This window comes from Aphis gossypii, chromosome 2, assembly GCF_020184175.1.
Source record: "Aphis gossypii isolate Hap1 chromosome 2, ASM2018417v2, whole genome shotgun sequence".
Lineage (NCBI taxonomy): Eukaryota > Metazoa > Arthropoda > Insecta > Hemiptera > Aphididae > Aphis > Aphis gossypii.
Window position 1 is genome coordinate 40,009,854 of NC_065531.1, and position 24,902 is coordinate 40,034,755.

Sequence of the window (24,902 nt, forward strand, 5' to 3'; positions counted from 1 at the left end):
CGTCAAGTCTACTTAACGTATTGCTAAAAAAATGTTGGTAACATATTGTTATCGTACGTACTTTACTTGATAGGTACGACATATAGTGAAAATCCAACTTAACAATAAATATTTACTGTTACTGCATATGCATATAGTATTGTGTTCTGTATGTTTAATACATAAGTAAAAAAATGTCGATAACACGTTACTTACAAGTTGAATATATTATTCAACTCTACTACACAACACGGTGTAATAAAAACCCAGCCCCGAATTAAAATACTACGATAAACCAAACGTTCACGATTAGCGAATATAATATACAATATATGAAAGGACAACGTCAACTCGACTAAGTTAATATCGCGATCTAGCGAGGAGAGTAGATGACAACTTAAAACTATGATAATACATTAATACAATACTTGATGTCAAAACAGTTATAATAATATAGCAACTATGGTACAGTACAATAAAATTCCAGTGAAACAAGCCTTGTACGTATACAATGTACATATATGTAAATCTCATCATATCCAGCCTGACGAAATAGTTTTCTATGATAACGTACCGGATGAATACATTTAAGTAGTATAGATAATTTACAGATTAGTAAGAAACAGTTCAGTCACCTCTATGTCTGTAATTTATACAATTTATTGTATTCATAGGTATAAAATATATACACAGTTTATATAGGTTTGTAAAATCACAGTAAAATATTTATAAAAGAGTTACATATTTAGCTAATTGCTAATCAAAATCACAAATTTCAATCTATCTACATATTCTAAGAAAATTAAAAATTAAATACCTATATAAATATTATAATCAAACATTTTATAAGTAATTTCATTTTGTTATACAATAATAATTTTAAATTATGAACAATTGAATAAATAAACTAGGTATTAAATAAAATTATATCATTCTAAAAAGTATTCATATACATATGAGTAAAAATAAGAAAATAAATATAAAATAAAAAAGAATAAAAATCGAGATAAAAATGGTTATAATATCAGTAGAAATACACTGTCCTAACATAAATTAGAAAGGCATTTTTTTTTATTATACGATGTAGAATTATACTTTTTTGAAAACAAAAAAAAAAACACTCAGGAATATGATTAATATGTAAAAACTAAGAATATTATAAAGGATAAGTTATAAACTACCTACCTATAAAAAGGTTATAATAATGAACAAAATACCCTTGTATATCCTTTACTAAAAAGTTAGGTTAGATGCTAGTTATTGGATATTATAAATGAACAATGAAACCACTCATTTCTTGTATTAGAATATTATGTTAATAGTGAATTAAAACAGACGTTGACGTATCACATATACAATAATGAACAAATCACTATCGAATCCAACTAATCTCACTTTAAATTCTCATACCTAAATATATCACGAAGTAGAAACAAACTTTAAAATATTGATAATGTTTTTACTAAATTTACTATACTATTTTTCACAATGGATTACATCAATTCGAGTTTTGTTATTAAAAGAATCTAGAATTAGTGCGAAAAGCATAATATTCTTTGAAAAGATATGTTCACATAATGGAAAAGTTTATTAATTAATACATTTAGAAAACATTAAAACATATTTTTATAAAATAAATTGCAATTTATTCGTAATAATCCTGCAATTTCTGACGCAATTGATATGCCCTTTACAAGTAGTTCAATTAGATTAGGTAACCTAAGATAACAGCACACTTTCCAAAAAAGGTCATTGTTCAAATTCACATAATTTTTACACATCACTTGTCTTCTCAGCACACATTTATCTAAAATTAGAATATCGTTTAGAATCATAAACCAGTGAATCATATTTAATCAAAATTACAAAATTATAAACAATGAGATTAATTCAATAGAACATTTAAAAGCACTAGGAAGTAAATTTATTCCAATTTAAATATTATTTACTATACATATTTTAATTTATCTTATTATACATTAAATTATGTTTACTACAATTTATAAGAATAAATTTTTAATTTAAACCGTCAATCAAATGTGTGCAGTATTGAACATTTTAAAATGCGCGGTTAAAATGGTAAGAGTGAAGTTTTGAACAACTTCCTCTAGAAAAATTGATGTAGGTATAACCTTTTTAATCTCTTAATTTTTTCATACCTAAAATTTCAAGTGTAATTGAAGTATACCTACTATATCATGATGTCAATGACATAATATTATATTAAAATTCAACAATTTGACTGCAATTGAGAATATACAAATCGCCTTTTAGTTAAATAAAATGTACAACGCAGACATTTTTTATTGTTTGCTATGTGGTTTTACTACATTTTATTATATTTATATATTATGCATATTTTATACATTATTTATTAATAAACCATCTTATTTCAGAAATTGTATAAAATGTTTATTAATTTATTTTCGACAAGTGGTCACATTATGTTGTGTTATTCTTACTCTGGTGAGTAATCACAAAACCTTTTTGTCCTACTGAGTGTCTGAGTAGAATATAATATGCTGTTATCTGATGTTAAGAGGACGCCACGCCCACATGTGTTATCTCTGTCTTAAACCTAACCTAACATAGTTAAAAACTGTTTTGCGCGGGATGACTTTTTTTTTTACTTACATTTAATTTAACGAAAAACTTACTAGTTATCATTCCACAGAGCTTAGATCTTAGTCTAAAAGACATATATAAATAACAAATTTGTATTTTTTATAGATAATAATAAGGTCTATTGTTTATTTATACATTTAACAATAGGTTACAAAAAACAGATACATAAACCAACTGATTAATGTATAATATTAACATACTATTTTACTAAATGTGTATGTAGCTGTCATAAACACAACTGCAAAATTCTGAAATTTCAATTTAGTTATTTGTAAATCATTAATAATTTTAAAAATGTTATAAAATATAAACTAAATTGTGCAATTACGGAAACACTCAAAAGGTATAACCTTTAAGTAACAAGATCCATTATTAAGAAGAATCAAATTAAAGGAAACATAATATGTATGTACATAAACAATTTCAAAAATTCTGGATAAAAGCTTAAAATAGTAAACCTTCTAAAAAATCTATAAATATGCAATACTTAATCTAATTAAAATTAAAATTAGTAGTTTGCATAAAAAAGTATAAAATTTAAAAATTGATAAAAAAAATATATCCCTTATATTTTATAAGAATACCTTTAAAAAATAGTTAATAGTTAAAAAGAATATGTATTAAAAAATATATAGGTATATAACCATGCGCTTAAGAGGATTTCCACAACATCTAATCCAAATACATTGTATATATAACTCATTAAGTACGGTATCCATGATGGGGTTGCATTAGTCAATAAATGTTTTTAAAAATGTATTTATTTTAACTAATTATATGTTCTAAATTACATACAATAAATATTTTTATCTACTCACTACTATTAACATGCAAAATTCTAATTATATCTCTTATCATGCTTTCTTATTACATCTAATAAATAATAATATTTACATATAGTTGAGAATGAAACACAGAACAAACATTGAACAAAAAATTGGAATCTAGAAAGTAAAATAGTTACAGCATTAGTCTTAACAATAAATTGAAGTCAATAATGATAAAACTATTAATGGCTTATTGCCATGTTTTTTATCGTCAGACTTTAGAATTTTGAAACTAGTAAATATTATTATAATATTGGGTATTGATAATTATTGTTAACATACCAATAGACAGTCAATTTCAGTTTTCTGAAATAATTTATAAGTAATAGTAAAACAGTTTGTACTATACAATTATTATTGCATTTAGAATGACATAAATCATTGATTACTTTTCATTTTCGTACATACTTTAAAAATAATATATTTCTTAATGACCCAGTTTTCTTAAATCAACATTTAAAAAATGTTTTTATAATTGACTTTATAAAGAGTCATAATAAATTCATACATAAATATTGAGTACCTACATTTTTAATTTAATATAATATATTTAATATTTATATTTCATACATTAAGATTTTTAGAAAAATATTTTGATTCAGATTTACAGGGTTAAATATTCATAATATCATGTTTAGTAATGTATTAAAGTTAATTTATTATAATTTATTATCTTACACATAAATATTTAAATTAAAATCCAAAAACAAATGTAAAAGAAATATTAGACCAATACATAAGACGTAGAATCTATAATTGTGTTTTGTGTATAGTGAAAGGGTATACGTATAAGAATCGCGGAAAAAATGACCACGAAAAAAAAACCCAAACTAAAAAACACATACCGGAAAAAAAGCCCAAAAAAATACATTATACATGCATACATACTTTTTAGCAATTCAATAAAATTTTATGTTGTTTTAACTTAGCTTTTTATTGTTAATTATCATTATTATACAGTTAAGTTAATTTTAATTTTTTTATGTATAGATATAGCCTACAAGCGAGCCTACAAGTTATTATTATAATTAATAAACTAACCTTATAATTCAACAATTTACTATTGTATAAAAGTAGTATTAGTAATAGTATTAACTATTGATTATTATCGTTTTGACACCATTTTATTATTGTCTCAAATGAGACAAATGTAATCAATGATTATTAATTAACCCTTAATAAATGTTGATTTTTGCTTAAATAAGTTTAACTTTTTTATACCTAATAGTATTTCAACACCAAGTTTACTTCAGGTAGGTTTCTACACTCAAATGTGTTTAATATTGACACGTTTTGTTGTTAATTGAACACAAGATTTCTATGTGTGATAATTAACAATACAATCTATATTTTACACAATATTATACCCTGTCAATAAATTTCATTTTTATTGCCCAACCTTTGATAAGCATTTTGACATTTAATTTAATTTACATTGTTAATATATTTATATATATCAATTATCAGTATAATATAAGTAAGCTGTACTTTTCCAAGTTTTTAACCAGTCAAAATATTAGTTGGGTAATAAAATTGAAATTTATTTTGTACCTATATCCATTTAACTTGAAAATACAACACTTGGTTCTTGACTGTTGTAATAGTAGATACCTACATAAATAATTAACTCAGTACTCAGTTGCTCAGTAGTAAATCCAAAACTAACGGTTTGTTTTATTATATATTATATAAAATTATTTTAAAAATATTATTATTTATTATTATAAATATATTATATGATTGTAAATCCATTGTATAATCAACAATCAACCACAGTTTATAAAATATTTCATAATATAAGATTACAATGATAGCACTTTTTTTTCCGGCGTGTGTTTTTTTAATTTGGGTTTTTTTCCGCCTCCCTACGTATAGATAGTAAAAAACCTACTTTTAGAATTAATTGAACAATACATTTATTTTATTTTTTATTTTCCCTTTTTTGTACATGTGTTAGCTAGGTGTCAAGCTAGTTGACATTGAACCTGAAATATGTAAATAATATACGGCCTATGATAAGTCTATAAATGAAAAGCTTCTATAGTTCATTGCTACTTAATTTTAAATTATATTATTTTGTGATTTTTAGTCTTGATATATATGTCAATACAGTTATACCTTGTAATAAGTGATATATACTAAACCTGCTATCATATTACTTCATACATTTAAATAATAACTTCAAATTGAAATTTGGTCGGCATTGTCAACTTTAGTAAGGTAAGATAGCATACCTTATCTATTTTACATTCATTCCTTCTAAACCTCAATTTAAAACTCTATTTCATATAGTATAGCGCTATTAAATATTTGCCAAGAAAACAAAGTTCCTGCTATGGTGCCAGATTAATATTACCACTGCATCACTATAATCAATATAATTTTACTATGTTAATTGCTATTATCAAGTAGTGCATTTAATATAAAACACTTATTATTTAAAAAGTTACTAACATTATTATGAATATTTTTTTTTTTAGATAACTATAAGTCATAAAAATATGTTTTAGTGAGCTGAGTAGTAGGTTAAAATTTTGTGAGATACTCCTTTGCTACTCCACTCCGGTCATCTAAATTACTCATCAGTATTATGAGAATACATTTGATTTGTATACTTACATCTAATTATTGCAAGAAAATATTCTGATAAGGATATAAATTGGAACTATAAATGTATGTTTTCATTAAAAAATTTAAAAACTTAAAAACAGTTAATAGTTAAAAATAAAATTTTTCTTCAAATATGTTTTGTTACAACTTAAAACATGGAAAATATTTAGGTACAAATTCTGAATTCCATGATACAAATAAGTACAAACTATAATACAATTAATAAAAATTTTTTTTTAAATGTAGTCGTGATGATTAATATCTAACCTACCTTACCTACCTCTATATAATGTATTCTATATATATATATATATACATAAAATGTACCTACTATGTGAACCTACTTCTATAATTTATCACTATTAAAAATTAAAATGGATTTAGTGTTTGTCACATTAATCATCAATATTATTTTCTTATCACTAAATAATATTATTTGTTATCATCCATCAGAAAAGTATTTTGTGAATTTGTGAATTTAAATAAGTTATCTAAAATAATATGTATAAAAGAAGAAATTATTACTGACTAATTAATAATTAACATAGGTACCTACAGTCTAAATTACAGAAACAATTTATTTGAAATTTTGAAGAATGTACTTATTACTATATATATATATAACACCTATAGATACATTAAAGGGTAACCGGACATTTCCACCCATTTTTTTTAAGTTTATTATTTAATATGAAATTATTTGTTTTAAATAAAATATAATTTTTTTTTTCATAAATATAATCATTTATACTATAATTCACTTAATAAATTTATACTTACTATAAATTAATTTTTTTTTTCATAAATATAATAAAACGTAAAAAAATTATATAAGTATAAAAGTTTAAAAAATATTTATGAAATATAGTCTAAAAATTTCGAAATTAAAATGATGTATTTTGTCAAAAAACATTTAATTTCTGATTCTTTTGTTATATCTAAGCGTATATTTTGTAATCGTCGTTCATATTTTTTTTCTATAAAAAAAACCGTACCTACCTTTTTTAATTTTCAATAATTTATTAATTACCATTGAATTTGACTTTAGTAGTGCTTCAATGAATATTAAAAAAAAAAATTGGAGGGAAAATGTCTGTATCGAAAATATATTGGAGGGAAAATGTCCTACTACTCCAAAAACATTCGGGATGGGGGGGGGGGAATTGTCCGCCATTCGCATTTAAGGTCCTCACACACTGCAGCCAGCGATGGCGGTAAAATTCTTTTGTTCCGACAATGGGGGTAAAATTCTTTTTTTCCGGCAATGGTGGTAAAATTGTATCCGGACTCATTTTAACGCTACTGCCACAGTGCCACCGCGACCGTTGGGGATCTTAAGAAAAAATCTTGTCGATCATTCATTTATCGGTGAATAATAGATAACTTATTATATCAAAGTTCTTTATGAATGTTGTCAAAATGTTTACAATATGTTTCGTATACCAGTATTTCTAGAACATTTAAAAATTATATACGGAGAATATTGACCACATTTTAAGCATGTCAAGCACGGTGTAATGTGTATACTAGCTATTATATTAATATTACTACAATAGTACAATATATAACGACTGATTTTTTTGATAACAAAGATAATATTATTATCGATTTATTGTAATTACTAACTACTATATAGATTTTAATAGCTAGAACCACTATTAAAGATAAATCTTACAGATATCTTTAATCGTGGTTAGAACATACTGTATTTGGGATTTTGAGGTCAAGTTTAATAATAAGATAATATAAAATAATAATAAGTTTTCGCACGAGACATGTAGTATTTACGCTTGGTATGTGAAAATTATTACAACCCGTCAGTACGTTCTATACATTAACTCGACCATGGATGCATGAATCCTTAAAATAATATATTGGCAAGAATTATTGAAGTAGATAATGATTTTTACAAATTATTAACAAAACGAAACATTCAAACATGACAATATAAATTTATAAACTATAATAGTATACTTGTCTTCGATTTACAATGTCCAAAGAGATATTTTTATCATTTAACAAAGTGTATATTTATATAAGACAATTCGTTTAAGAGATACCTCTTACCAGATTTAACTTTATATTCTAAAAGTGGAAACTAAGAATTTATAAAATGAAATTGTATAAAAAAAAATAGTAATTACATATTTAATCGTGTAACAAGTAACTACTAAATGAGTACTTAACAGTTTGTAATTTAAATTTTTTTTTGATTTTTTTTTTTAAGGATCCCAACATATACCAAATACCTAGTTTCCATGTTAATTGTTAATCGCAAACATACACTATAACATAATATGCATTCACAAACATATATGTTAAATATTTTTTAAACAACTACCTAATTACATTTATTGAAGGGGACTTCGCCGCACCCGCGTGTGTTGTCTCAGTCTTACACACTTACGACATCGGACATATTAAATGTTCATTCGCTAGTTTCAATAGTGTGCTTTTAGTTTTGATATTAGAGTAAATTGACCTATTATCAAAGTTTTAGGTAAGAATATTATCTGTGTTCTCTCGTTGGTTTTTCTATGATATTTTAATTTTTAGGTGAATTATGAGCATTTTTAAATCTTTAGTATTTTATAAATGCATAACTTCATAACTCACCTGAAAATTAAAATACAGTAAAAAATCAACGAGATTACACAGATAACATTCTTACCTAAAAAATTAATAATAGGTCAATTCACTCTAATATCAAAACTTTAAGTACACTATTGAAACTCATAAACGAAAATTTATCATGTTATTGTCGTACACTATCGTACGTATGGAGACAACATATTATTATGCGAGTACGACGTCTTCTTAAAAAGATGCAATACTCATATTTGGCGTACCTGTATTTTTATTTTTGATGAGTAGTACAAAATTATTTTTAAATTATAATATTTTTTTTTAGTTACGTAGTTAAATGTAGAAAGATATATGTGTTTTTTATACCTAACAATAGATTAATTCACTAGAATATTAGTTACTAAAAATAATAAAAACTAGTAGAATAGAACAAGAATTATTATAGAATTGTATGTCGAATATACATTAAAAACATTAACACGGTGTTTTCCAAATGATGTGCCGTGAAATTTGAAAGGTGTGCCGCGACAACTTGAACTTTTTTTTATACAATTACTTAAAGTAGATAATATTTATTTAAAGTGTGCCGTGACTTATAAAAACAACTAATAATAATGTGCCGCGATGGGAAAAAGTTTGGGAACCACTGTATTAACATGATGTTATACGGTGTACATTGTACATATACGAGAAATAAACAACAAATTACAGTTTCACATTAATGACATCCTTATGTGTAATTAATAATTATAATTTTTTATTGGTTATTTCGAAAAATGATTTTTTATTGACTAAAATGCTTAACAACGGCAAGTTAAGCATACAGTAAAATGAACTAAACGAGCGGTAGATTTTACACAGACGTACAAAACGTATTCATTATAATATTATCCGTGTGTCCATCGAACACACCGGAAATGTAAGTAGTTTACCTATTATTTTTTAATTATATTAGAGTTTTATGTTTTAACGATATATCGATGAAAAATGGATTCAACAAAATATTACAAGTAAAACTAGTAAAAGATTGATTGAAATTTAATTTTAAGATAACCGACCATTTTACTGAATAAGATAATAGTATGATGAAAATTAAAGTTATACAATAATCGATAGGTAAAAAACATAGATATTAAACATTATTATATTAGTTTAATATCAATGGTATAAAAAAGTATAGACTACCGATCGAACAAAATATTAATTATATTAAGCACCAATATTGAATATTGATGTAGGCACCAAAAAGTATATTATAATTTATAACAAAAATATTCTTTAATTCGTATACGGGCGGAAATTTAATCATTACTCCAAACAGATTAACATAATATTATAATTATAATAGTATAATAAGCCCGCCAAAAACGCTCACACGTCATATGTTTTAATATATTGATAAGGAATAAAGAGTCTGCGTTATCGAATACAATTGTTTACAGCTGCTGTAGATAATAATTTAATGTGCAATTAATGTAATACAATTAACAACAAGGCGGCAAGTCGGCAACGGACGAATTTATATGATAATGTTCAATAACGTTCACGCTCAAACGTTTTCCAAGAACGAAACGAGATCGCCGTTGTCGGTGTCTACAACCGACGATCTAAGAACCAAACACGGATACATTATTCTAAAGACGATAGTCAAACACTTTGTACGTTACCTGAGCATCACTTTTCGGTTGTACTTGCGGAGCGAGTTGTCAAAATTCCTCATTTTCGTCGTGTGCGGCATTGCAAGTCGGTAAAAAAAAAAACTGTTTAAAATAAAAATTCAAAAAAAAATGACATTTACACATATAGTATTATAATTAGAATTGCAACGATATCGTTTGTGCAACGATGCACGCGCGTAAAGTGATCGATTTATCGTCAAAAAAAATAAAAAAAATAACTTAAAAATCGTAAACGTCAAAACGGCGGGTCGTCGATCGGAAAACGACCGCCAAAACGATACCGCAGCGTATCGGGTCGCCGACAGAATCGAAACGATCCGCCGCGATCGCTATTCACCGGTCGCGCGAGAGTCAGCGAGAAATCCGGAAACACCGTCCGCTAAGGTCCGACTGGGGTGGTTATCTGAAGGGATGTCGTCCAGACGCGGCAACCGCCGTCTGTCGTCGCCGCTATCGTATCCCCACCTAAATCCACACACGCCGGCGGCTCACGCGGGCGCTTTATTACACTTCATAACAAACTACATACGGCGCGCACTACAGGTCGTCGCCGCCGCCGCCGCCGCCGCCGCCGCCTCCAGTTTACAGCTGATTCGGTAGAGTGAAAACGATGCGACTATCGTTGTTGTTATCGTTTCGTGTTTTTTCGGTCACGATCGCTCTGTTCGAACGATGCGGCGCGGCGGCGTAAAATCGAACTAAATAGTTTGCCTCCCACGAGGTAACCACGCACGAATACAGTAATTTATTTTGTGTACGTCTAATCGTTTTGACATTTTCTTAATTTCTTTTGAATTTCAACCGAACGTTAAACACAATATTCGTTATCGCAAAAATGTGTTGGGGCATGTATGTGTCATACACTCACATTTAATTAGTAATTAATTATTATCGACCTCTGGCTATTTGTTAATCGTTATAAAATATTATTATCTTTTTAATGTTATACGTTTAGCGTTTAGCAGTAATTTTTTACGTTTGATAAAATTGTTACTGTTTACATTTTGTCAATAGGTATTTATCTAGTTTATAATATATCCGTTACTGGTTCTACGAACCGTGTGCGTCCGGAAATCTATTGTCTCGGTCTTTTCAATCTTTGATCCTAACGTTTATTATTTGTTCATGGCATACCTTTTAAAACACCAACTCAAAATATATGAAATAAGTATTTTCTAGGTCTTAGAATCAGAACATAATAAACTGCTAAAATCTGCTATTTACCTTTGGAAAAATGTATAATGAATATTAATCTATTCTAAAAATACTCATTTGAATGTTTTTATTTCAAATTAGTCAATTGTTAAAAAAAATTTAAAATACAAAATTGTTTTTACATTAATCGACCAAATGATGAACTGAAATATTATAATATTATTCATGACTCATGACAAAGAATAATATGTTTATTGACTTGAAAACTAAATAATTAGTCAATAAATCAATTTAAGAGTTTATTTATTGTACATAGTTCAGAGATATTAGATAAATAAATAAATATGTTTGTCCATAATCGCTGAAATACGCTTTAGAAGCAAGTATTGATGAGTACTTATTACTTAACTTAAGAAATTTATAAAAAATAACTTAACATTGGTACTTACAACGTATAAAACTATAAACTTATCTAGTTCTACATTTAATACAAATATATAGGCATTATAATAGGAAAATTAATTATTATTTAATTTCAAACAATTTAAGTATCAAAATTACAAATATAATTATACAGAGTGTTCACCAATTAAAGGAACACTGAATTTCTCGACTGGGTTATTTAGAATAAATCGATTTTTTTTTACAAACTATTGGTATGTATAAATACACATTTTTTGATACATTTCAAAATTTTTTGAAATTTTGGTTTGCGCATGCTCAGTAAAAATTTTTTTTTTGAATAGCAACACCTACTTTGAACACCATATTCGAATAGTCCTATTTTTTTAAGCAATTTTTTTGTATCAACTATGGTTCTAAATTTAAAATTGACTGAAAAAGAGTCATATTAATTTTAATAAATAATACATTTTTTACATTTTTTTATTATTTTAAAAAATTTATAAAATCGTGTAAAATTAGTTGGTTCTTATTGGTTAATTTTTGAGTATTTGTACGTTTATTATAATTTTATACCCATATTATGTTAGTCTTGTTTATGACACTTCTAAAAAAAAAAAACGTACAAATATTCAAAAATTAACCAATAAGAACCAACTAATTTTACATGATTGTATAAATTTTTTAAAATAATAAAAAAAAATGTAAAAAATGAATTATTTATTAAAATTAATATGGCTCTTTTTCAGTCAATTTTAAATTTAGAACCAGTTGATACAAAAAAATAGCTTGAAAAAATAGGACTATCCGAATATAGTGTTCAAAGTAAGTGTTGCTATTCAAAAAAAAAAGTTTTTACTGAGCATTCGCAGACCAAAATTTCAAAAAATTTTGATATGTATCAAAAAATGTGTATTTAAATACCACCAGTTTGTAAAAAAAAAATCGAATTATTCCAAAAAAATTCGGCCGAGAAATTCAATATTCCCTAAATTGGTAAACACACTTTATATAATATAAGAATGTATTTTTAATAATAAAGTAAACAAAAAAAAAAACTAAGGTTTTATAGAGACCAATTAAAATCTTATCTTAAATATTATGGGAAAAAAACTTTAAATATAATCAGTGAATTGTCGATGTTCTTTGAAAATTGTGGGTACATATTATAATTATACGACTATACAAACGAATTACATTAACATTAAATTTAATATATATAATTATTTGAACTTGTAGCGTCACTTACTATACGCATTACATTTTTAACTTCCAAGTACTCAGGCACAGAAATACGCGTGAATACAATATACATACATAACACTTATACTTATTAATCCTATTTATCGAAATTTACTAAGTGGTGCAATTTTATAGATTAGTGATTATTAAGTACCTATATATTTGTGGTTTATAGAAGTGATAGGGATGATCATCCCTCCTCTTGCCTAACTAATTGGAATCCACGGCTACTACACAATATTAAGGATTAACGTATACTGTATAGCAAAAAAAAAAAAATCGGACCAAACAATACTTTTTTAAAATGCATAAAACCCATTTAGGACCGTTCTTACAATATTCATAAAATATAACCAGTGGTATAATTATTTGAGTGAACAAGATTTAGTCTATTGGCAGTCACTGAAGCGTCAAAGTGATATTAAGTATTATAAAAATAAATTCTGTTGACATTTATAATTTCTGTTTTAATTAAAAAATTGATTGTATACATCATGGCTTTTAACGGTGTTAATGAGCTTTTGGATCATGATTACTTACAAAGAAGTTTTACTCCTTAATTCTATATTATATTTATAATAAATTTATATGTATTAATTTAACTATGTGTTTAAGTACTTAACCACTAATATAATTAACTATATTTATAAATTAAAATAAATTAATAATTTTGCATTCCTAGTTACTAATTATATTTTCCGTTTAATATATTATATTATACCAATCATGAAGTGATTGAGATTGGAGCGACCGGTGGTATACTATTAAAAAAAATATCATAAAAGGTCATATTCAATCATAGAAAAAATTAATTATTTTACAGACAATGTTCAGTTTTGGCCAGTAGGTGAATGGCCACAATCATATAGTTTGGTACCAGGTGTTCATCAACATCAATATATTATTAGAGACAACCTTGGATTTCTTTACTTTAAAAGTAAAAAAACAGAAGAAAAAGTGTAAGTAATAATATCTTTTATTCTATTTTTTAAACTATTTTGTGTTATTATTTGAAATTCAGAGTTAAATTAATAAAACACTAATATTATAATAGTTACAATTTGAACTTAATTATGTAGTATACAAATCTTTTAATTTAGGTACTTAAAATGTGAAGAAATCACAAGTAAATGCCCAGAAACTGGATCAATTTCTTCTGATACAAATAATAAACATTTTCAACTGCGGAGGTTATATAACCATGTAATATATATAGTATAACCATCAAATATAGAAATGAGGAAACTCCGAAGTTCAATTGGACATTAATGTGTTCAACAAATTGCTCGGCCATACTCAGCACGATCTTCATATGTAGAAGCAATTGTTAGGTAACTTTAAAAATAAACTAGACTTTAAAATAACTATCACATACCTATACAAAATAAATGTTTAATACAACAGCCACCATAAAGGAGCTGAAAATTATACATTTTTGCAAGCAGCTGAAAGGATGCGGCAAATACGAAAATCAGTGTTCCCTCCAACACCGAAGAACCTGCAACATTTTAATCATTTATTACAAATGAATAGTAATAAACATTTCACTATGTCGTTTCAAAAACAGCCAAGTTTGTAAGTATTTTCACAACAATACCTAATACAATATAACAATTACCTACCCCATTGGTACATAATATACAAGTTAGATTTTGGTAGCATAAGTGTACTAAACTTGTTTTAATACAAAATAATAATTTAATCATAGTCCCGATTTCTTATTTTATTCCATCATACTCTTAGTTAATAACTGTAGATACACACAAGCTTTAATTTATTGGGTTACATACCCAAGATTTTATCAAGGTCCACTCATAGTTGATGGTTTATTAGTCGGTGTACAATTCTGTAACAAACATCATATTGAGACAATTCAAAACGAATTACATAATGTAAGTTATCTAGTGTGGTTGAAGAAATAAGAGAAAAATTTCTATAATAGGTATTCATTTTTAGGTTACAATATCTGGGTGTGACGGAACTTTTAAGACGGTTCCCAAAACATTGGATAACGATTGCTATCAATTGTTCATCTTTCAAGTGATTCATAGAAATGCTGTAAGTAATAAATTGTACATCACATAATAAATCATCTTAAGCTTAGAAGATTATGTGCATAATATTTAATATGGCTATGTCGATTGTTATTATTATATTATTTTATTTTAAGGTATTTAATCGTGGTTAGTACCACACAAACCCATTTTAATTTTACAAGATTGGCAACATCCTTATCATTTTTCTGACAACTATCATTCCCCGCATAGCATACATCAATATTATAGGTATTATCTTCTTTTAGGTGATAAAAGTCTGTATGGATAAACGTGGTTGTGGTCATGAATCGCGATTGAAGTTGCCAACACGGCAACACTGGAGCACGTTCCTTGTTCCTAACATAACCTACATAGGAATTCAATATATTTTATTTTGTTAAAATGACCGTACACACGACTAAACGTTGAAAGAATATTTACCTAACTGCCATCAAACATTTTTTGTCTACTGATTTGTATATATCTAATCAGAATATTCTAAAGTGTTACAAATGTCTACAGTCCATTTCACGAAAAGTGGTCCTCGACGTTAGCGCGTGTGGTGGACGTTTTGACGTAGTGCATCTTAAACACGCGCGAAATAAAGCGCGGCAAATTTAAATTAATTACTCCTTGTGTCATAGAGCTACTGGCTCTCTAGCGGGCAATATTAAGAACCACCGGTTTTCATAAATACCGCCACCAGGCGCGCTAACGTCAAGGGCCACTTTTCGTGAAATGAACTGTAGTTGAATGGGAGTAAAGATTCAAAGTCCAAACATTCTAAGCTTGAATTACATAATATAAGTGAACACCACTTAAATACTATGTCAAAATCAATGTAGTGAAAAAAATAAATGTATAAGTACGAATAGATAAAAATTCTAAATATATTATGTTATAAATTATACAAGTAAAAGTTGTGGTGGTTGGCACCCCCTGCGGGTCTGTTTTATTTATACATTTATGAAAAGCAACTCCAAGTCAAAAACTAAAATTGCGACTAAAGTACTAAAGAAACCTACTAGTAGTAAAATTTAATTTGTTTAGTTTATAATTTGTTTGTATTTGTAAAGTGTTAATTTGATGAAGAAACCAATAAGCGGAAGAATCAAGGATGATATTAAAAACAAAATAATATACATACTAAAAAAATATAGATGTATCTTTCGGAGTTTTATTTCATAAATGTACTACAACATGTTTTAGGACATTAAAATTTGAAAACTATAGGTAGCTATTATTAATTAAAAATAAGTATCTAATAACTTTTAAGTAACTAGTTGACTACATTTATTTAATTGTACAATTAATTAAAATTCATAGCTTATGAATTCTGATTTATTTTTATCAATCTATAATGAATATTCAATCAATATTACTAACTATAAAACTAAATCTTAATTTAAAATAATATAATCATTCATTATTTTAGAATGTAATAATAATTTAACCACTTCACATAGAAAATATAATTCAAGTGTGGTAATTGTTTATTTTCATGTTTAGTTTTTCTAAAATCAATGTTATGTAGTTCTTCTGGAATACTTTTAATTTTAATAGTGAGTTCTTGAATACGTGTAGATTGTTGTGTGACGTTTTTCCTATTTTAATTTTCTGCGATAGAGATTTTTCCTAAGCAATTCTTCACTTTCATTATAAACAGTAAATTCTTAAACACTTGTATCTTGTTATTGTATGTGCTCTGGTGTTAAATTATCAAATCGATGATGGTTTTCTTAAAATAGACTTGATTCATTAGAATTGATGTCACTTATTGAATCATCACCAGATAATGTTAAATCGATAACCTCAATTTCGCATTGATTCATAATATCTAGCTTTTATGCGTGCTTCTTCCCATGGCTAAATAAACTGGTATGTTCTCATCTTCGTTCTGCGCATGTATGCTACCTCACTCTGTCCACATTATCCAAGAATACGCTCCAAAATTTAAATTAATGTAGTTCGTAGGTATAATACTAAAATATGACACATAATCAAATAGACCACATATTAATAAACAAAAGACATCCAGAATGTCCAGAATGTGAGAACATATAGAGGAGATGCAGATACTGATCACTATCTACTTTACGCAACGTTTTTCTCAACCAAAAAAAAAAAAACGAACAACTATAAAAAAATGTAGAAGTTCTAACACGGGAAGAACAAAATAATATAGTCGCATCTTTATTATTGGAGCAGGACTACAAATGATTTGTTTTTTCATTATTGTTAAATACTAAGTTACCTAAAAATTTATATAAGATATTGTGTAGTATATTATGTTGTGTAGTGAATTATAGTGATGACAGCTAGTGTCATCAGCTTCATAATGTGGAACTGTATGTTATGTGATTATTGTAAAGTATAATTTGATTTCAGTGTTGTTAATTGGGATTTGTGTGCTTTGTACGTGTTGTCGTTGAGGGCAACACTGTGTTTTTTGTTAATCTTCGTGATAACCGGCACTTACGGAGGTATAAGGCGGTTAGCACTCGGGCTGTTCTTTTTTGACCATCCTAGGATGAGCGTCGACTATCCGGTCTCTTGATTTGTTTTATGTATCCACTGTGCACGACTCACAAGTCCGAGCCACCATCACAGCTGTGTTGCAATTATTGTTAATTTCTGTATAATTGTAATCGATATCTTGTTTGTCCTCTGGTGAGTATCGTTCGGAGACAACTTAGTGGCCTTATTTTAATTATTTTTGCTCTGTAGGCAGCCAGCAACGACATCAGTATTAATCTTCGCACACGTGGTTGGTGGAGGTTATTGTTCATTGTTCGTTCGGTGTTTGTTGATAAATAGTGAGTATCATAGTCTGACAGTCTATTTGTCATTATTATAATTTATATTGTATAAATTATTGGTTGTGCCGTTTAGGGCCAACACATTTTTGTTATAGCTATAGAGTCTATTTGTCAATATTATTACTTATATTTAATAAATTATTGGTTGTGCCGTTTAGGGCCAACACATTGTTGTTATCGCTATAGAGTCTATTTGTCATTATTATTATTTATATTGTATAAATTATTGGTTGTGCCGTTTAGGGCCAACACATTTTTGTTATAGCTATAAAGTCTATTTGTTAATGTTACTTTTTATTAAAGATTATTTAATTATTTACAGCACATTGTGTTTATTATTGTAAAACTATTGCAACTGGTTCCCAAAGAATTTTAAGTATACAGTCCACCATATAGTCTAATTTATTGTATTTAAAGTAGGGCAAAGAAATTAATTATTCATAATAATTAACCTTTTTATCTACATTTTTGGTCCGTCGACCCGGATCGTTGCATTTTGGCAACGTGTTGCGATAGTTCAGTTGTTAGAATTGTTATTATTATTATTATTATTACTATTTTTTTTATATGTTAAATAAGCACTTGGTGCATTAGGTATTCAATTGTAAAATTTGGTCAAAATGGTTCTGGATAGTGAAGATGCCAAGCTGCGCTTGATTGAAAGGAAGATCAAAACGCTCAACATCACGTTAGACAATATGAAGATTTTTGTATCCAAATTCAATTTGGAGGTCAACAATCCTAATCAAGTGGACATTCGATTAGATGAGCTTGAGTCTATGATGCGGTCCTTTCTGTCGTTGCAGGATGAGCTGGAGTTATTAGTGGATAAAAAAGATGAGGACAGGGTATCAGAAAGATTACTTTTTCAAGAAAAATGGTTTGATGTAAAGGCTGCGCTCAAAGAACTGGGACAGCACATTGAGAACCAATCGGATACTTCAGGTGTCAGCAGTAAGTCAACAGTCTTTAAAGGAGCCAACAATTTTCCTCTGAGACTGCCAGCTATAGTTGCTCCAACGTTTGATGGAGATTTGCAACAATGGTCATCATTCATTGACAGCTTTAATGCAATGTTTCACAACAACTCGGGATTAGCTCCAGTGCAGAAATTTCATTATTTAAAGTCTTCGTTAACTGGACCAGCTAGTGATGTTGTGAAAACTATTCCAATTACAGACAACAACTACAATCAAGCGTATCAGAAATTGGTTGAAAGATATGAGAATCCTGGTTTAATCATACAATCCCATATTAGAGCATTGTTTGATACACCCAAACTTCAAGAAGCTTCAGCAAGTCAGTTACACAAATTGCATCATCATGTTACCACTCATGTTCGAGCCTTAGAATCTCTGAATCAACCAATTTCAAGCTGGGATGCGTGGCTAGTCACATTGTTGTGTTGCCGTTTGGATAGTGTCACAGTGTCTGAATGGCAACTTAAGCAAACGACAAAAACATTACCAACGTTTAAAGACTTTGAGAGTTTCTTGTCAAGTAGAGTCATTGCATATGAAGCCGGAGATACAGCTTGTGGCTCAAATGACAAAATGCTTAAAGGAAGACACCCAGGTCGAGGAGGAGAGCGCCGTACTCTGCTGTCTAATGTTCCAAGTTCTCCGGATCAATGTCGTGTGTGCAACGGAAATCATAAAATATTTGCCTGTGACAAGTTTAAGCAGCTATCTGTACATGATAGAAAAAAGATAGTTAATAAATATAATTTATGTTTCAAATGCCTGTATCCAGGTCATTCAGTTCGATCCTGTAAATCTTCTTGGAATTGTTCAAAATGCAATCGATGGCATAACACTTTGTTGCACGACAACGTTAGCAGTGACAAGACAGTGGAGAGAGTAGACCAAGTTTCAGCTGAAGAGCCAAAGGAAGGTGATGCACTGTTGCAAGGTAGCACTTCAAGAACTGCTATGTATGTCAATGCGATGAATAGTCATGTGGTATTGTCAACTGCTATTGTTCACATAACTTCAACTCATAGGAAATTAATTTGTAGGGCAGTTCTTGATTGTGGATCACAAGTTAGCTTTGTAACAGAGGAATGTGCAAAAAAATTGTGCCTAACATTTCATAAGTCAGACATGCATGTTACAGGGATTGGACAAACAAGCACCACATCGACGTCTACGGCTTCAGTCAATTTGCATTCTCGAATTGGAGAATTCAATACAAGAGTTGATTTATTTGTATTACCAGTCATAACGAGCAATCTCCCTTCATGTCAACTTAATACTGCGACATTGAAAATTCCCAATCATGTCAAAAAGTCATTAGCAGACCCTCAATTCGACCAACCTGGACCAATTGATTTACTACTAGGGGCAGATGTATTTTTTGAAGTTCTGAAAGGCGAAAGGATCGAAGTATCTGAACAAGCATCTGCTCATTCTACTGCTCTAGGCTGGATCATTACTGGAAGGTTACAAGCAAACATTGTGCATCCGAGGGCATCGACATTATTACAAACTACTTTGTCAATGAATCATAGTTCAGCCTTGTCTCTATTTAGTTCAATTAAAGGTAAAAGGTATCAAGAACAACTTGAAGCCGAGGAACAGTTCACAACAACAGTTCAAAGAAATAGTGAAGGCAGGTTCATAGTGAGACTTCCCCTTTCCAAAGGTCGTCAAGAATTGGGAAATTCGTTGAATATGGCTCGGACACGATTCCTCAATTTAGAACGACGGTTATTGAAGAACCAAACGTTAGCCAAAAATTACAATGACTTTATTCTTGAGTATTTGTCCATGGGGCATATGGAAAAAATTGAGGATCCTAGTGAAGAAGGTTGTTACTACTTACCCCATCATGCAGTAATTAAACAAAATAGTCTAACTACCAAGACACGAGTTGTGTTTGACGCGTCCGCCGACACTACGTCAGGTTTGTCATTAAATGACATTCTGTTGTGCGGACCTACAGTACAATGTGATCTATATTCAATCCTTCTGCGCTTTAGGACTCACTCTGTGGTTTTGACCGCGGATGTGGAAAAGATGTACCGTCAGGTATTGGTTGCACCAGACGATCAAGATTTGCAACGCATTTTATATCGGTCAAATCCTCAAGAACCCTTAGCACATTATCGTTTGTGCACAGTGACTTATGGTACTAAATCTGCTCCATTTTTAGCGACACGTTGTCTACTTCAAATCAGTGATAGTGTTGACGACGAGACAACTAAACGTGCCATCAAGCAAGATTTTATGTAGATGACTTCATCAGTGGTGCTGACAGTGTAGAAGAAGGGCTACAGCTGTACGCAAACGTATCAGCAGCATTGCAAGGAGCAGGAATGCCACTGAGAAAATGGTGTTCTAACTCAAACACACTATTATCACAAATACCACATTCTCAGTCAGATCCAACATTTGTACTAAGGCTGAATGAAGAAGAAACTATCAGTACCTTGGGATTGTCATGGCAGCCTAGTGTCGACCAATTCAGATTCGTAATCAATCCATACATTCCACCAATAAATATGACCAAACGAACACTTTTGTCCGACATTAACCGAGTATACGACCCTCTCGGATTTTTAACACCGGTATTAATTGTTGGAAAAATATTTGTGCAACAACTCTGGGCATTGAAACTAGGTTGGGACACGTTGCTACCATTGGACTTCCAAAGGAGATGGAACTCGTTTTATATCGGATTAGAGGGTCTTCAACGCTTGAGAGTGCCACGAGCTTGTTTTAATGGATCATACAAGACCATACAGTTACATGGATTCTGTGATGTTTCACAGCAGGCGTTTGGAGCATGTGTATACTTGAAATCAATTGACGAACATAACGCTTGTCAGTCTATTTTGTTGACTTCAAGGTCTCGAGTTGCTCCAATGCGGCAGACAACAATACCGAGACTAGAACTGTGTGGCGCAGTGTTATTAGCAGAGCTCGTAACAGAGGTTGTCAATGAGTTTGACAAAATGAACATTAAATTTGCGTTATCTGATGTCATCTTGTGGACAGATTCAACAATAGTGCTCGCATGGATCAACTGTGCTAGTCCGTTGAAAACATATGTAGCAAACCGAGTTGCCCAAATTTTAGATGTGACAGAAGCCAGGCAATGGCATCATGTACCAACCAGAGATAATCCCGCAGATATGATCACTCGAGGCGTTGACCCAGAAACATTTTTGACGTCATCTTGGTGGACTGGTCCAACATGGCTCATAAAGAATGCTGCTGAATGGCCAAGCCCACCACAACAAGTTCAGGATATCCCAGAGACAAGGGTCATCAAGCTAGCTTTGATCATCACTGAATCAAGTGTTGACTTATTGAGTAGATATTCTGAATGGATGCCATTAATCCGCTTAACTGCTTGGATTTATCGATTTATGGCTAATGCTCGCAGTCGCATTATTAAAACACACCGTCGTCATGGACCCTTAACAGTAATTGAGCTAATGAAAGCACGGAATTCATGGATACGTATTGTGCAAGATATAGCATTCAGAGAAGATATCAGCAAGTTGAAAGCTAACAGAAATGTCAACCCGAGAAGTCCATTAAAATCACTAAATCCGTTCATAGACAATGATGGACTTCTTAGAGTTGGTGGTAGATTGTTGCAGTCATCTATGCTGTACAGCCAGAAGTGTCCAATCCTGTTACCAGCTAGAAGCAAATTGACCCGGTTGCTGTTTGAGTATGAACATCGTCGTCTTCTGCACGCCGGTCCTCAGGCACTGTTGGCATACTTGCACACTGCGTATTGGCCACTACGTGGTCGAAGTCTAGCTCGTGACGTGGTCCACAAGTGCATAGTGTGTTATAGAAGCAAACCAACACTGTTAACGCCATTAATGGCACCCTTGCCTCGGCAACGAGTGACCATTGAACGGCCCTTTGCTCAGACTGGGGTTGATTTTTGCGGACCCATACTGATAAAAAGTGGCATCAGAAGAGTTGTATCCATCAAATCATATATTTCTGTTTTCGTATGTTTAGTTACTCGAGCAGTTCACCTCGAATTAGTCTCAGGACTTACAACTGAAGCTTTCATGGCTGCCTTAAGCAGATTCATGTCAAGGCGTGGACACTGTAAGAACTTGTACAGTGACAACGCCACTAATTTCGTGGGAGCCAGTAAAGTGTTGACACAATATTTTAAGCAAACTAAGGGTCAGCGAACAATTGACGATATGCTGACTGACCAAGGTGTTCAGTGGCATTTCATTCCGCCTGCAGCTCCGCATTTCGGTGGAATTTGGGAGGCGGCAGTAAAGTCTGCTAAGAGTCACTTGTTAAAAACTACCAAAGGGTCATTATTAAACTTTGAAGATATGCAAACTTTGTTATGTCGTATTGAAGCAATCCTCAACTCAAGACCCATGACTCCAATTTCTAGTTCACCTTCAGACTATGAACCTTTAACTCCGGCCCACTTCCTAGTTGGTGGTTCACTCACAGCTCCTCCAGAGCCAGAGCTAGCAAGTGTTCCTTTAAATCGTCTACGTCGTTTTGAGTTAATACGAGCTCAAGCTCAGCTATTTTGGAGGCGATGGAGCAAGGAATATATTCCGCAACTTCAACGCAGAAATAAATGGTCAACTCCAAGTAGAGATGTTAAGGTCGGAGATTTGGCAATTCTTAAGGAAGATGGACTCCCACCACTTAAGTGGAAGTTAGTGAGAGTCATACATGTACACCCTGGATGTGATGGCATTGTAAGAGTGGTGACAGCGAAAACATCTTCTGGTACCATTGTGAAACGTCCTACAGTCAAGTTAGCCCTATTACCCACACAAGAAGAAGAAGACGTCGAAACCAATCAGCTGTAATTGTATAAAATAAGTTAACCAATGTTAATTTTTAATCTGTAAATATTTGTTTAGTCTTTGAAAGCCCGTTGTCTTTCAAAGGGGGGGAGAATGTTAAATACTAAGTTACCTAAAAATTTATATAAGATATTGTGTAGTATATTATGTTGTGTAGTGAATTATAGTGATGACAGCTAGTGTCATCAGCTTCATAATGTGGAACTGTATGTTATGTGATTATTGTAAAGTATAATTTGATTTCAGTGTTGTTAATTGGGATTTGTGTGCTTTGTACGTGTTGTCGTTGAGGGCAACACTGTGTTTTTTGTTAATCTTCGTGATAACCGGCACTTACGGAGGTATAAGGCGGTTAGCACTCGGGCTGTTCTTTTTTGACCATCCTAGGATGAGCGTCGACTATCCGGTCTCTTGATTTGTTTTATGTATCCACTGTGCACGACTCACAAGTCCGAGCCACCATCACAGCTGTGTTGCAATTATTGTTAATTTCTGTATAATTGTAATCGATATCTTGTTTGTCCTCTGGTGAGTATCGTTCGGAGACAACTTAGTGGCCTTATTTTAATTATTTTTGCTCTGTAGGCAGCCAGCAACGACATCAGTATTAATCTTCGCACACGTGGTTGGTGGAGGTTATTGTTCATTGTTCGTTCGGTGTTTGTTGATAAATAGTGAGTATCATAGTCTGACAGTCTATTTGTCATTATTATAATTTATATTGTATAAATTATTGGTTGTGCCGTTTAGGGCCAACACATTTTTGTTATAGCTATAGAGTCTATTTGTCAATATTATTACTTATATTTAATAAATTATTGGTTGTGCCGTTTAGGGCCAACACATTGTTGTTATCGCTATAGAGTCTATTTGTCATTATTATTATTTATATTGTATAAATTATTGTTGTGCCGTTTAGGGCCAACACATTTTTGTTATAGCTATAAAGTCTATTTGTTAATGTTACTTTTTATTAAAGATTATTTAATTATTTACAGCACATTGTGTTTATTATTGTAAAACTATTGCAACTGGTTCCCAAAGAATTTTAAGTATACAGTCCACCATATAGTCTAATTTATTGTATTTAAAGTAGGGCAAAGAAATTAATTATTCATAATAATTAA

At 30.1% G+C, this 24,902-nt stretch overlaps 2 protein-coding genes across 4 annotated transcripts in view; one reads left to right on the plus strand and one right to left on the minus strand.

Moving 5' to 3' along the window:
- The window catches only part of LOC114124329 (uncharacterized), a 33,393-nt gene extending 22,952 nt beyond the window's left edge, over positions 1-10,441 (minus strand). Inside the window, exons 1-2 of one of the 2 annotated variants that reach the window (XM_027987562.2) lie at positions 10,295-10,415; positions 3,499-3,548 (exon numbers count right to left, since the gene is read on the minus strand). In XM_027987562.2, coding sequence (XP_027843363.1) covers positions 3,499-3,530 — 32 coding nt within the window. In that variant the 5' untranslated portion in view covers positions 3,531-3,548; positions 10,295-10,415. Of the gene's footprint in view, positions 1-3,498; positions 3,549-10,294 lie in introns of both variants that reach the window. The other variant, XM_027987554.2, reaches the window with a different exon arrangement.
- Positions 10,228-24,660, plus strand: LOC114124587 (uncharacterized). 2 transcript variants are annotated; one of them, XR_007604526.1, is made up of 7 exons: positions 10,228-10,374; positions 13,929-14,064; positions 14,206-14,436; positions 14,510-14,997; positions 15,062-15,163; positions 17,530-17,957; positions 24,022-24,660. XR_007604526.1 is itself a non-coding variant. In XM_050202007.1 (7 exons), exon 7 carries the CDS (start codon positions 18,581-18,583, stop codon positions 21,191-21,193), a length of 2,613 nt encoding a protein of 870 aa, XP_050057964.1. In that variant the 5' UTR covers positions 10,228-10,374; positions 13,929-14,064; positions 14,206-14,436; positions 14,510-14,680; positions 14,901-14,997; positions 15,062-15,163; positions 17,530-18,580. The 2 variants fall into 2 exon arrangements, 1 of the variants encoding a protein (XP_050057964.1); XM_050202007.1 differs by lacking the exon at positions 24,022-24,660 and having other exon boundaries at positions 14,510-14,680; positions 14,901-14,997; positions 17,530-21,193.
- The last annotated feature ends 242 nt before the right edge of the window (positions 24,661-24,902 follow it).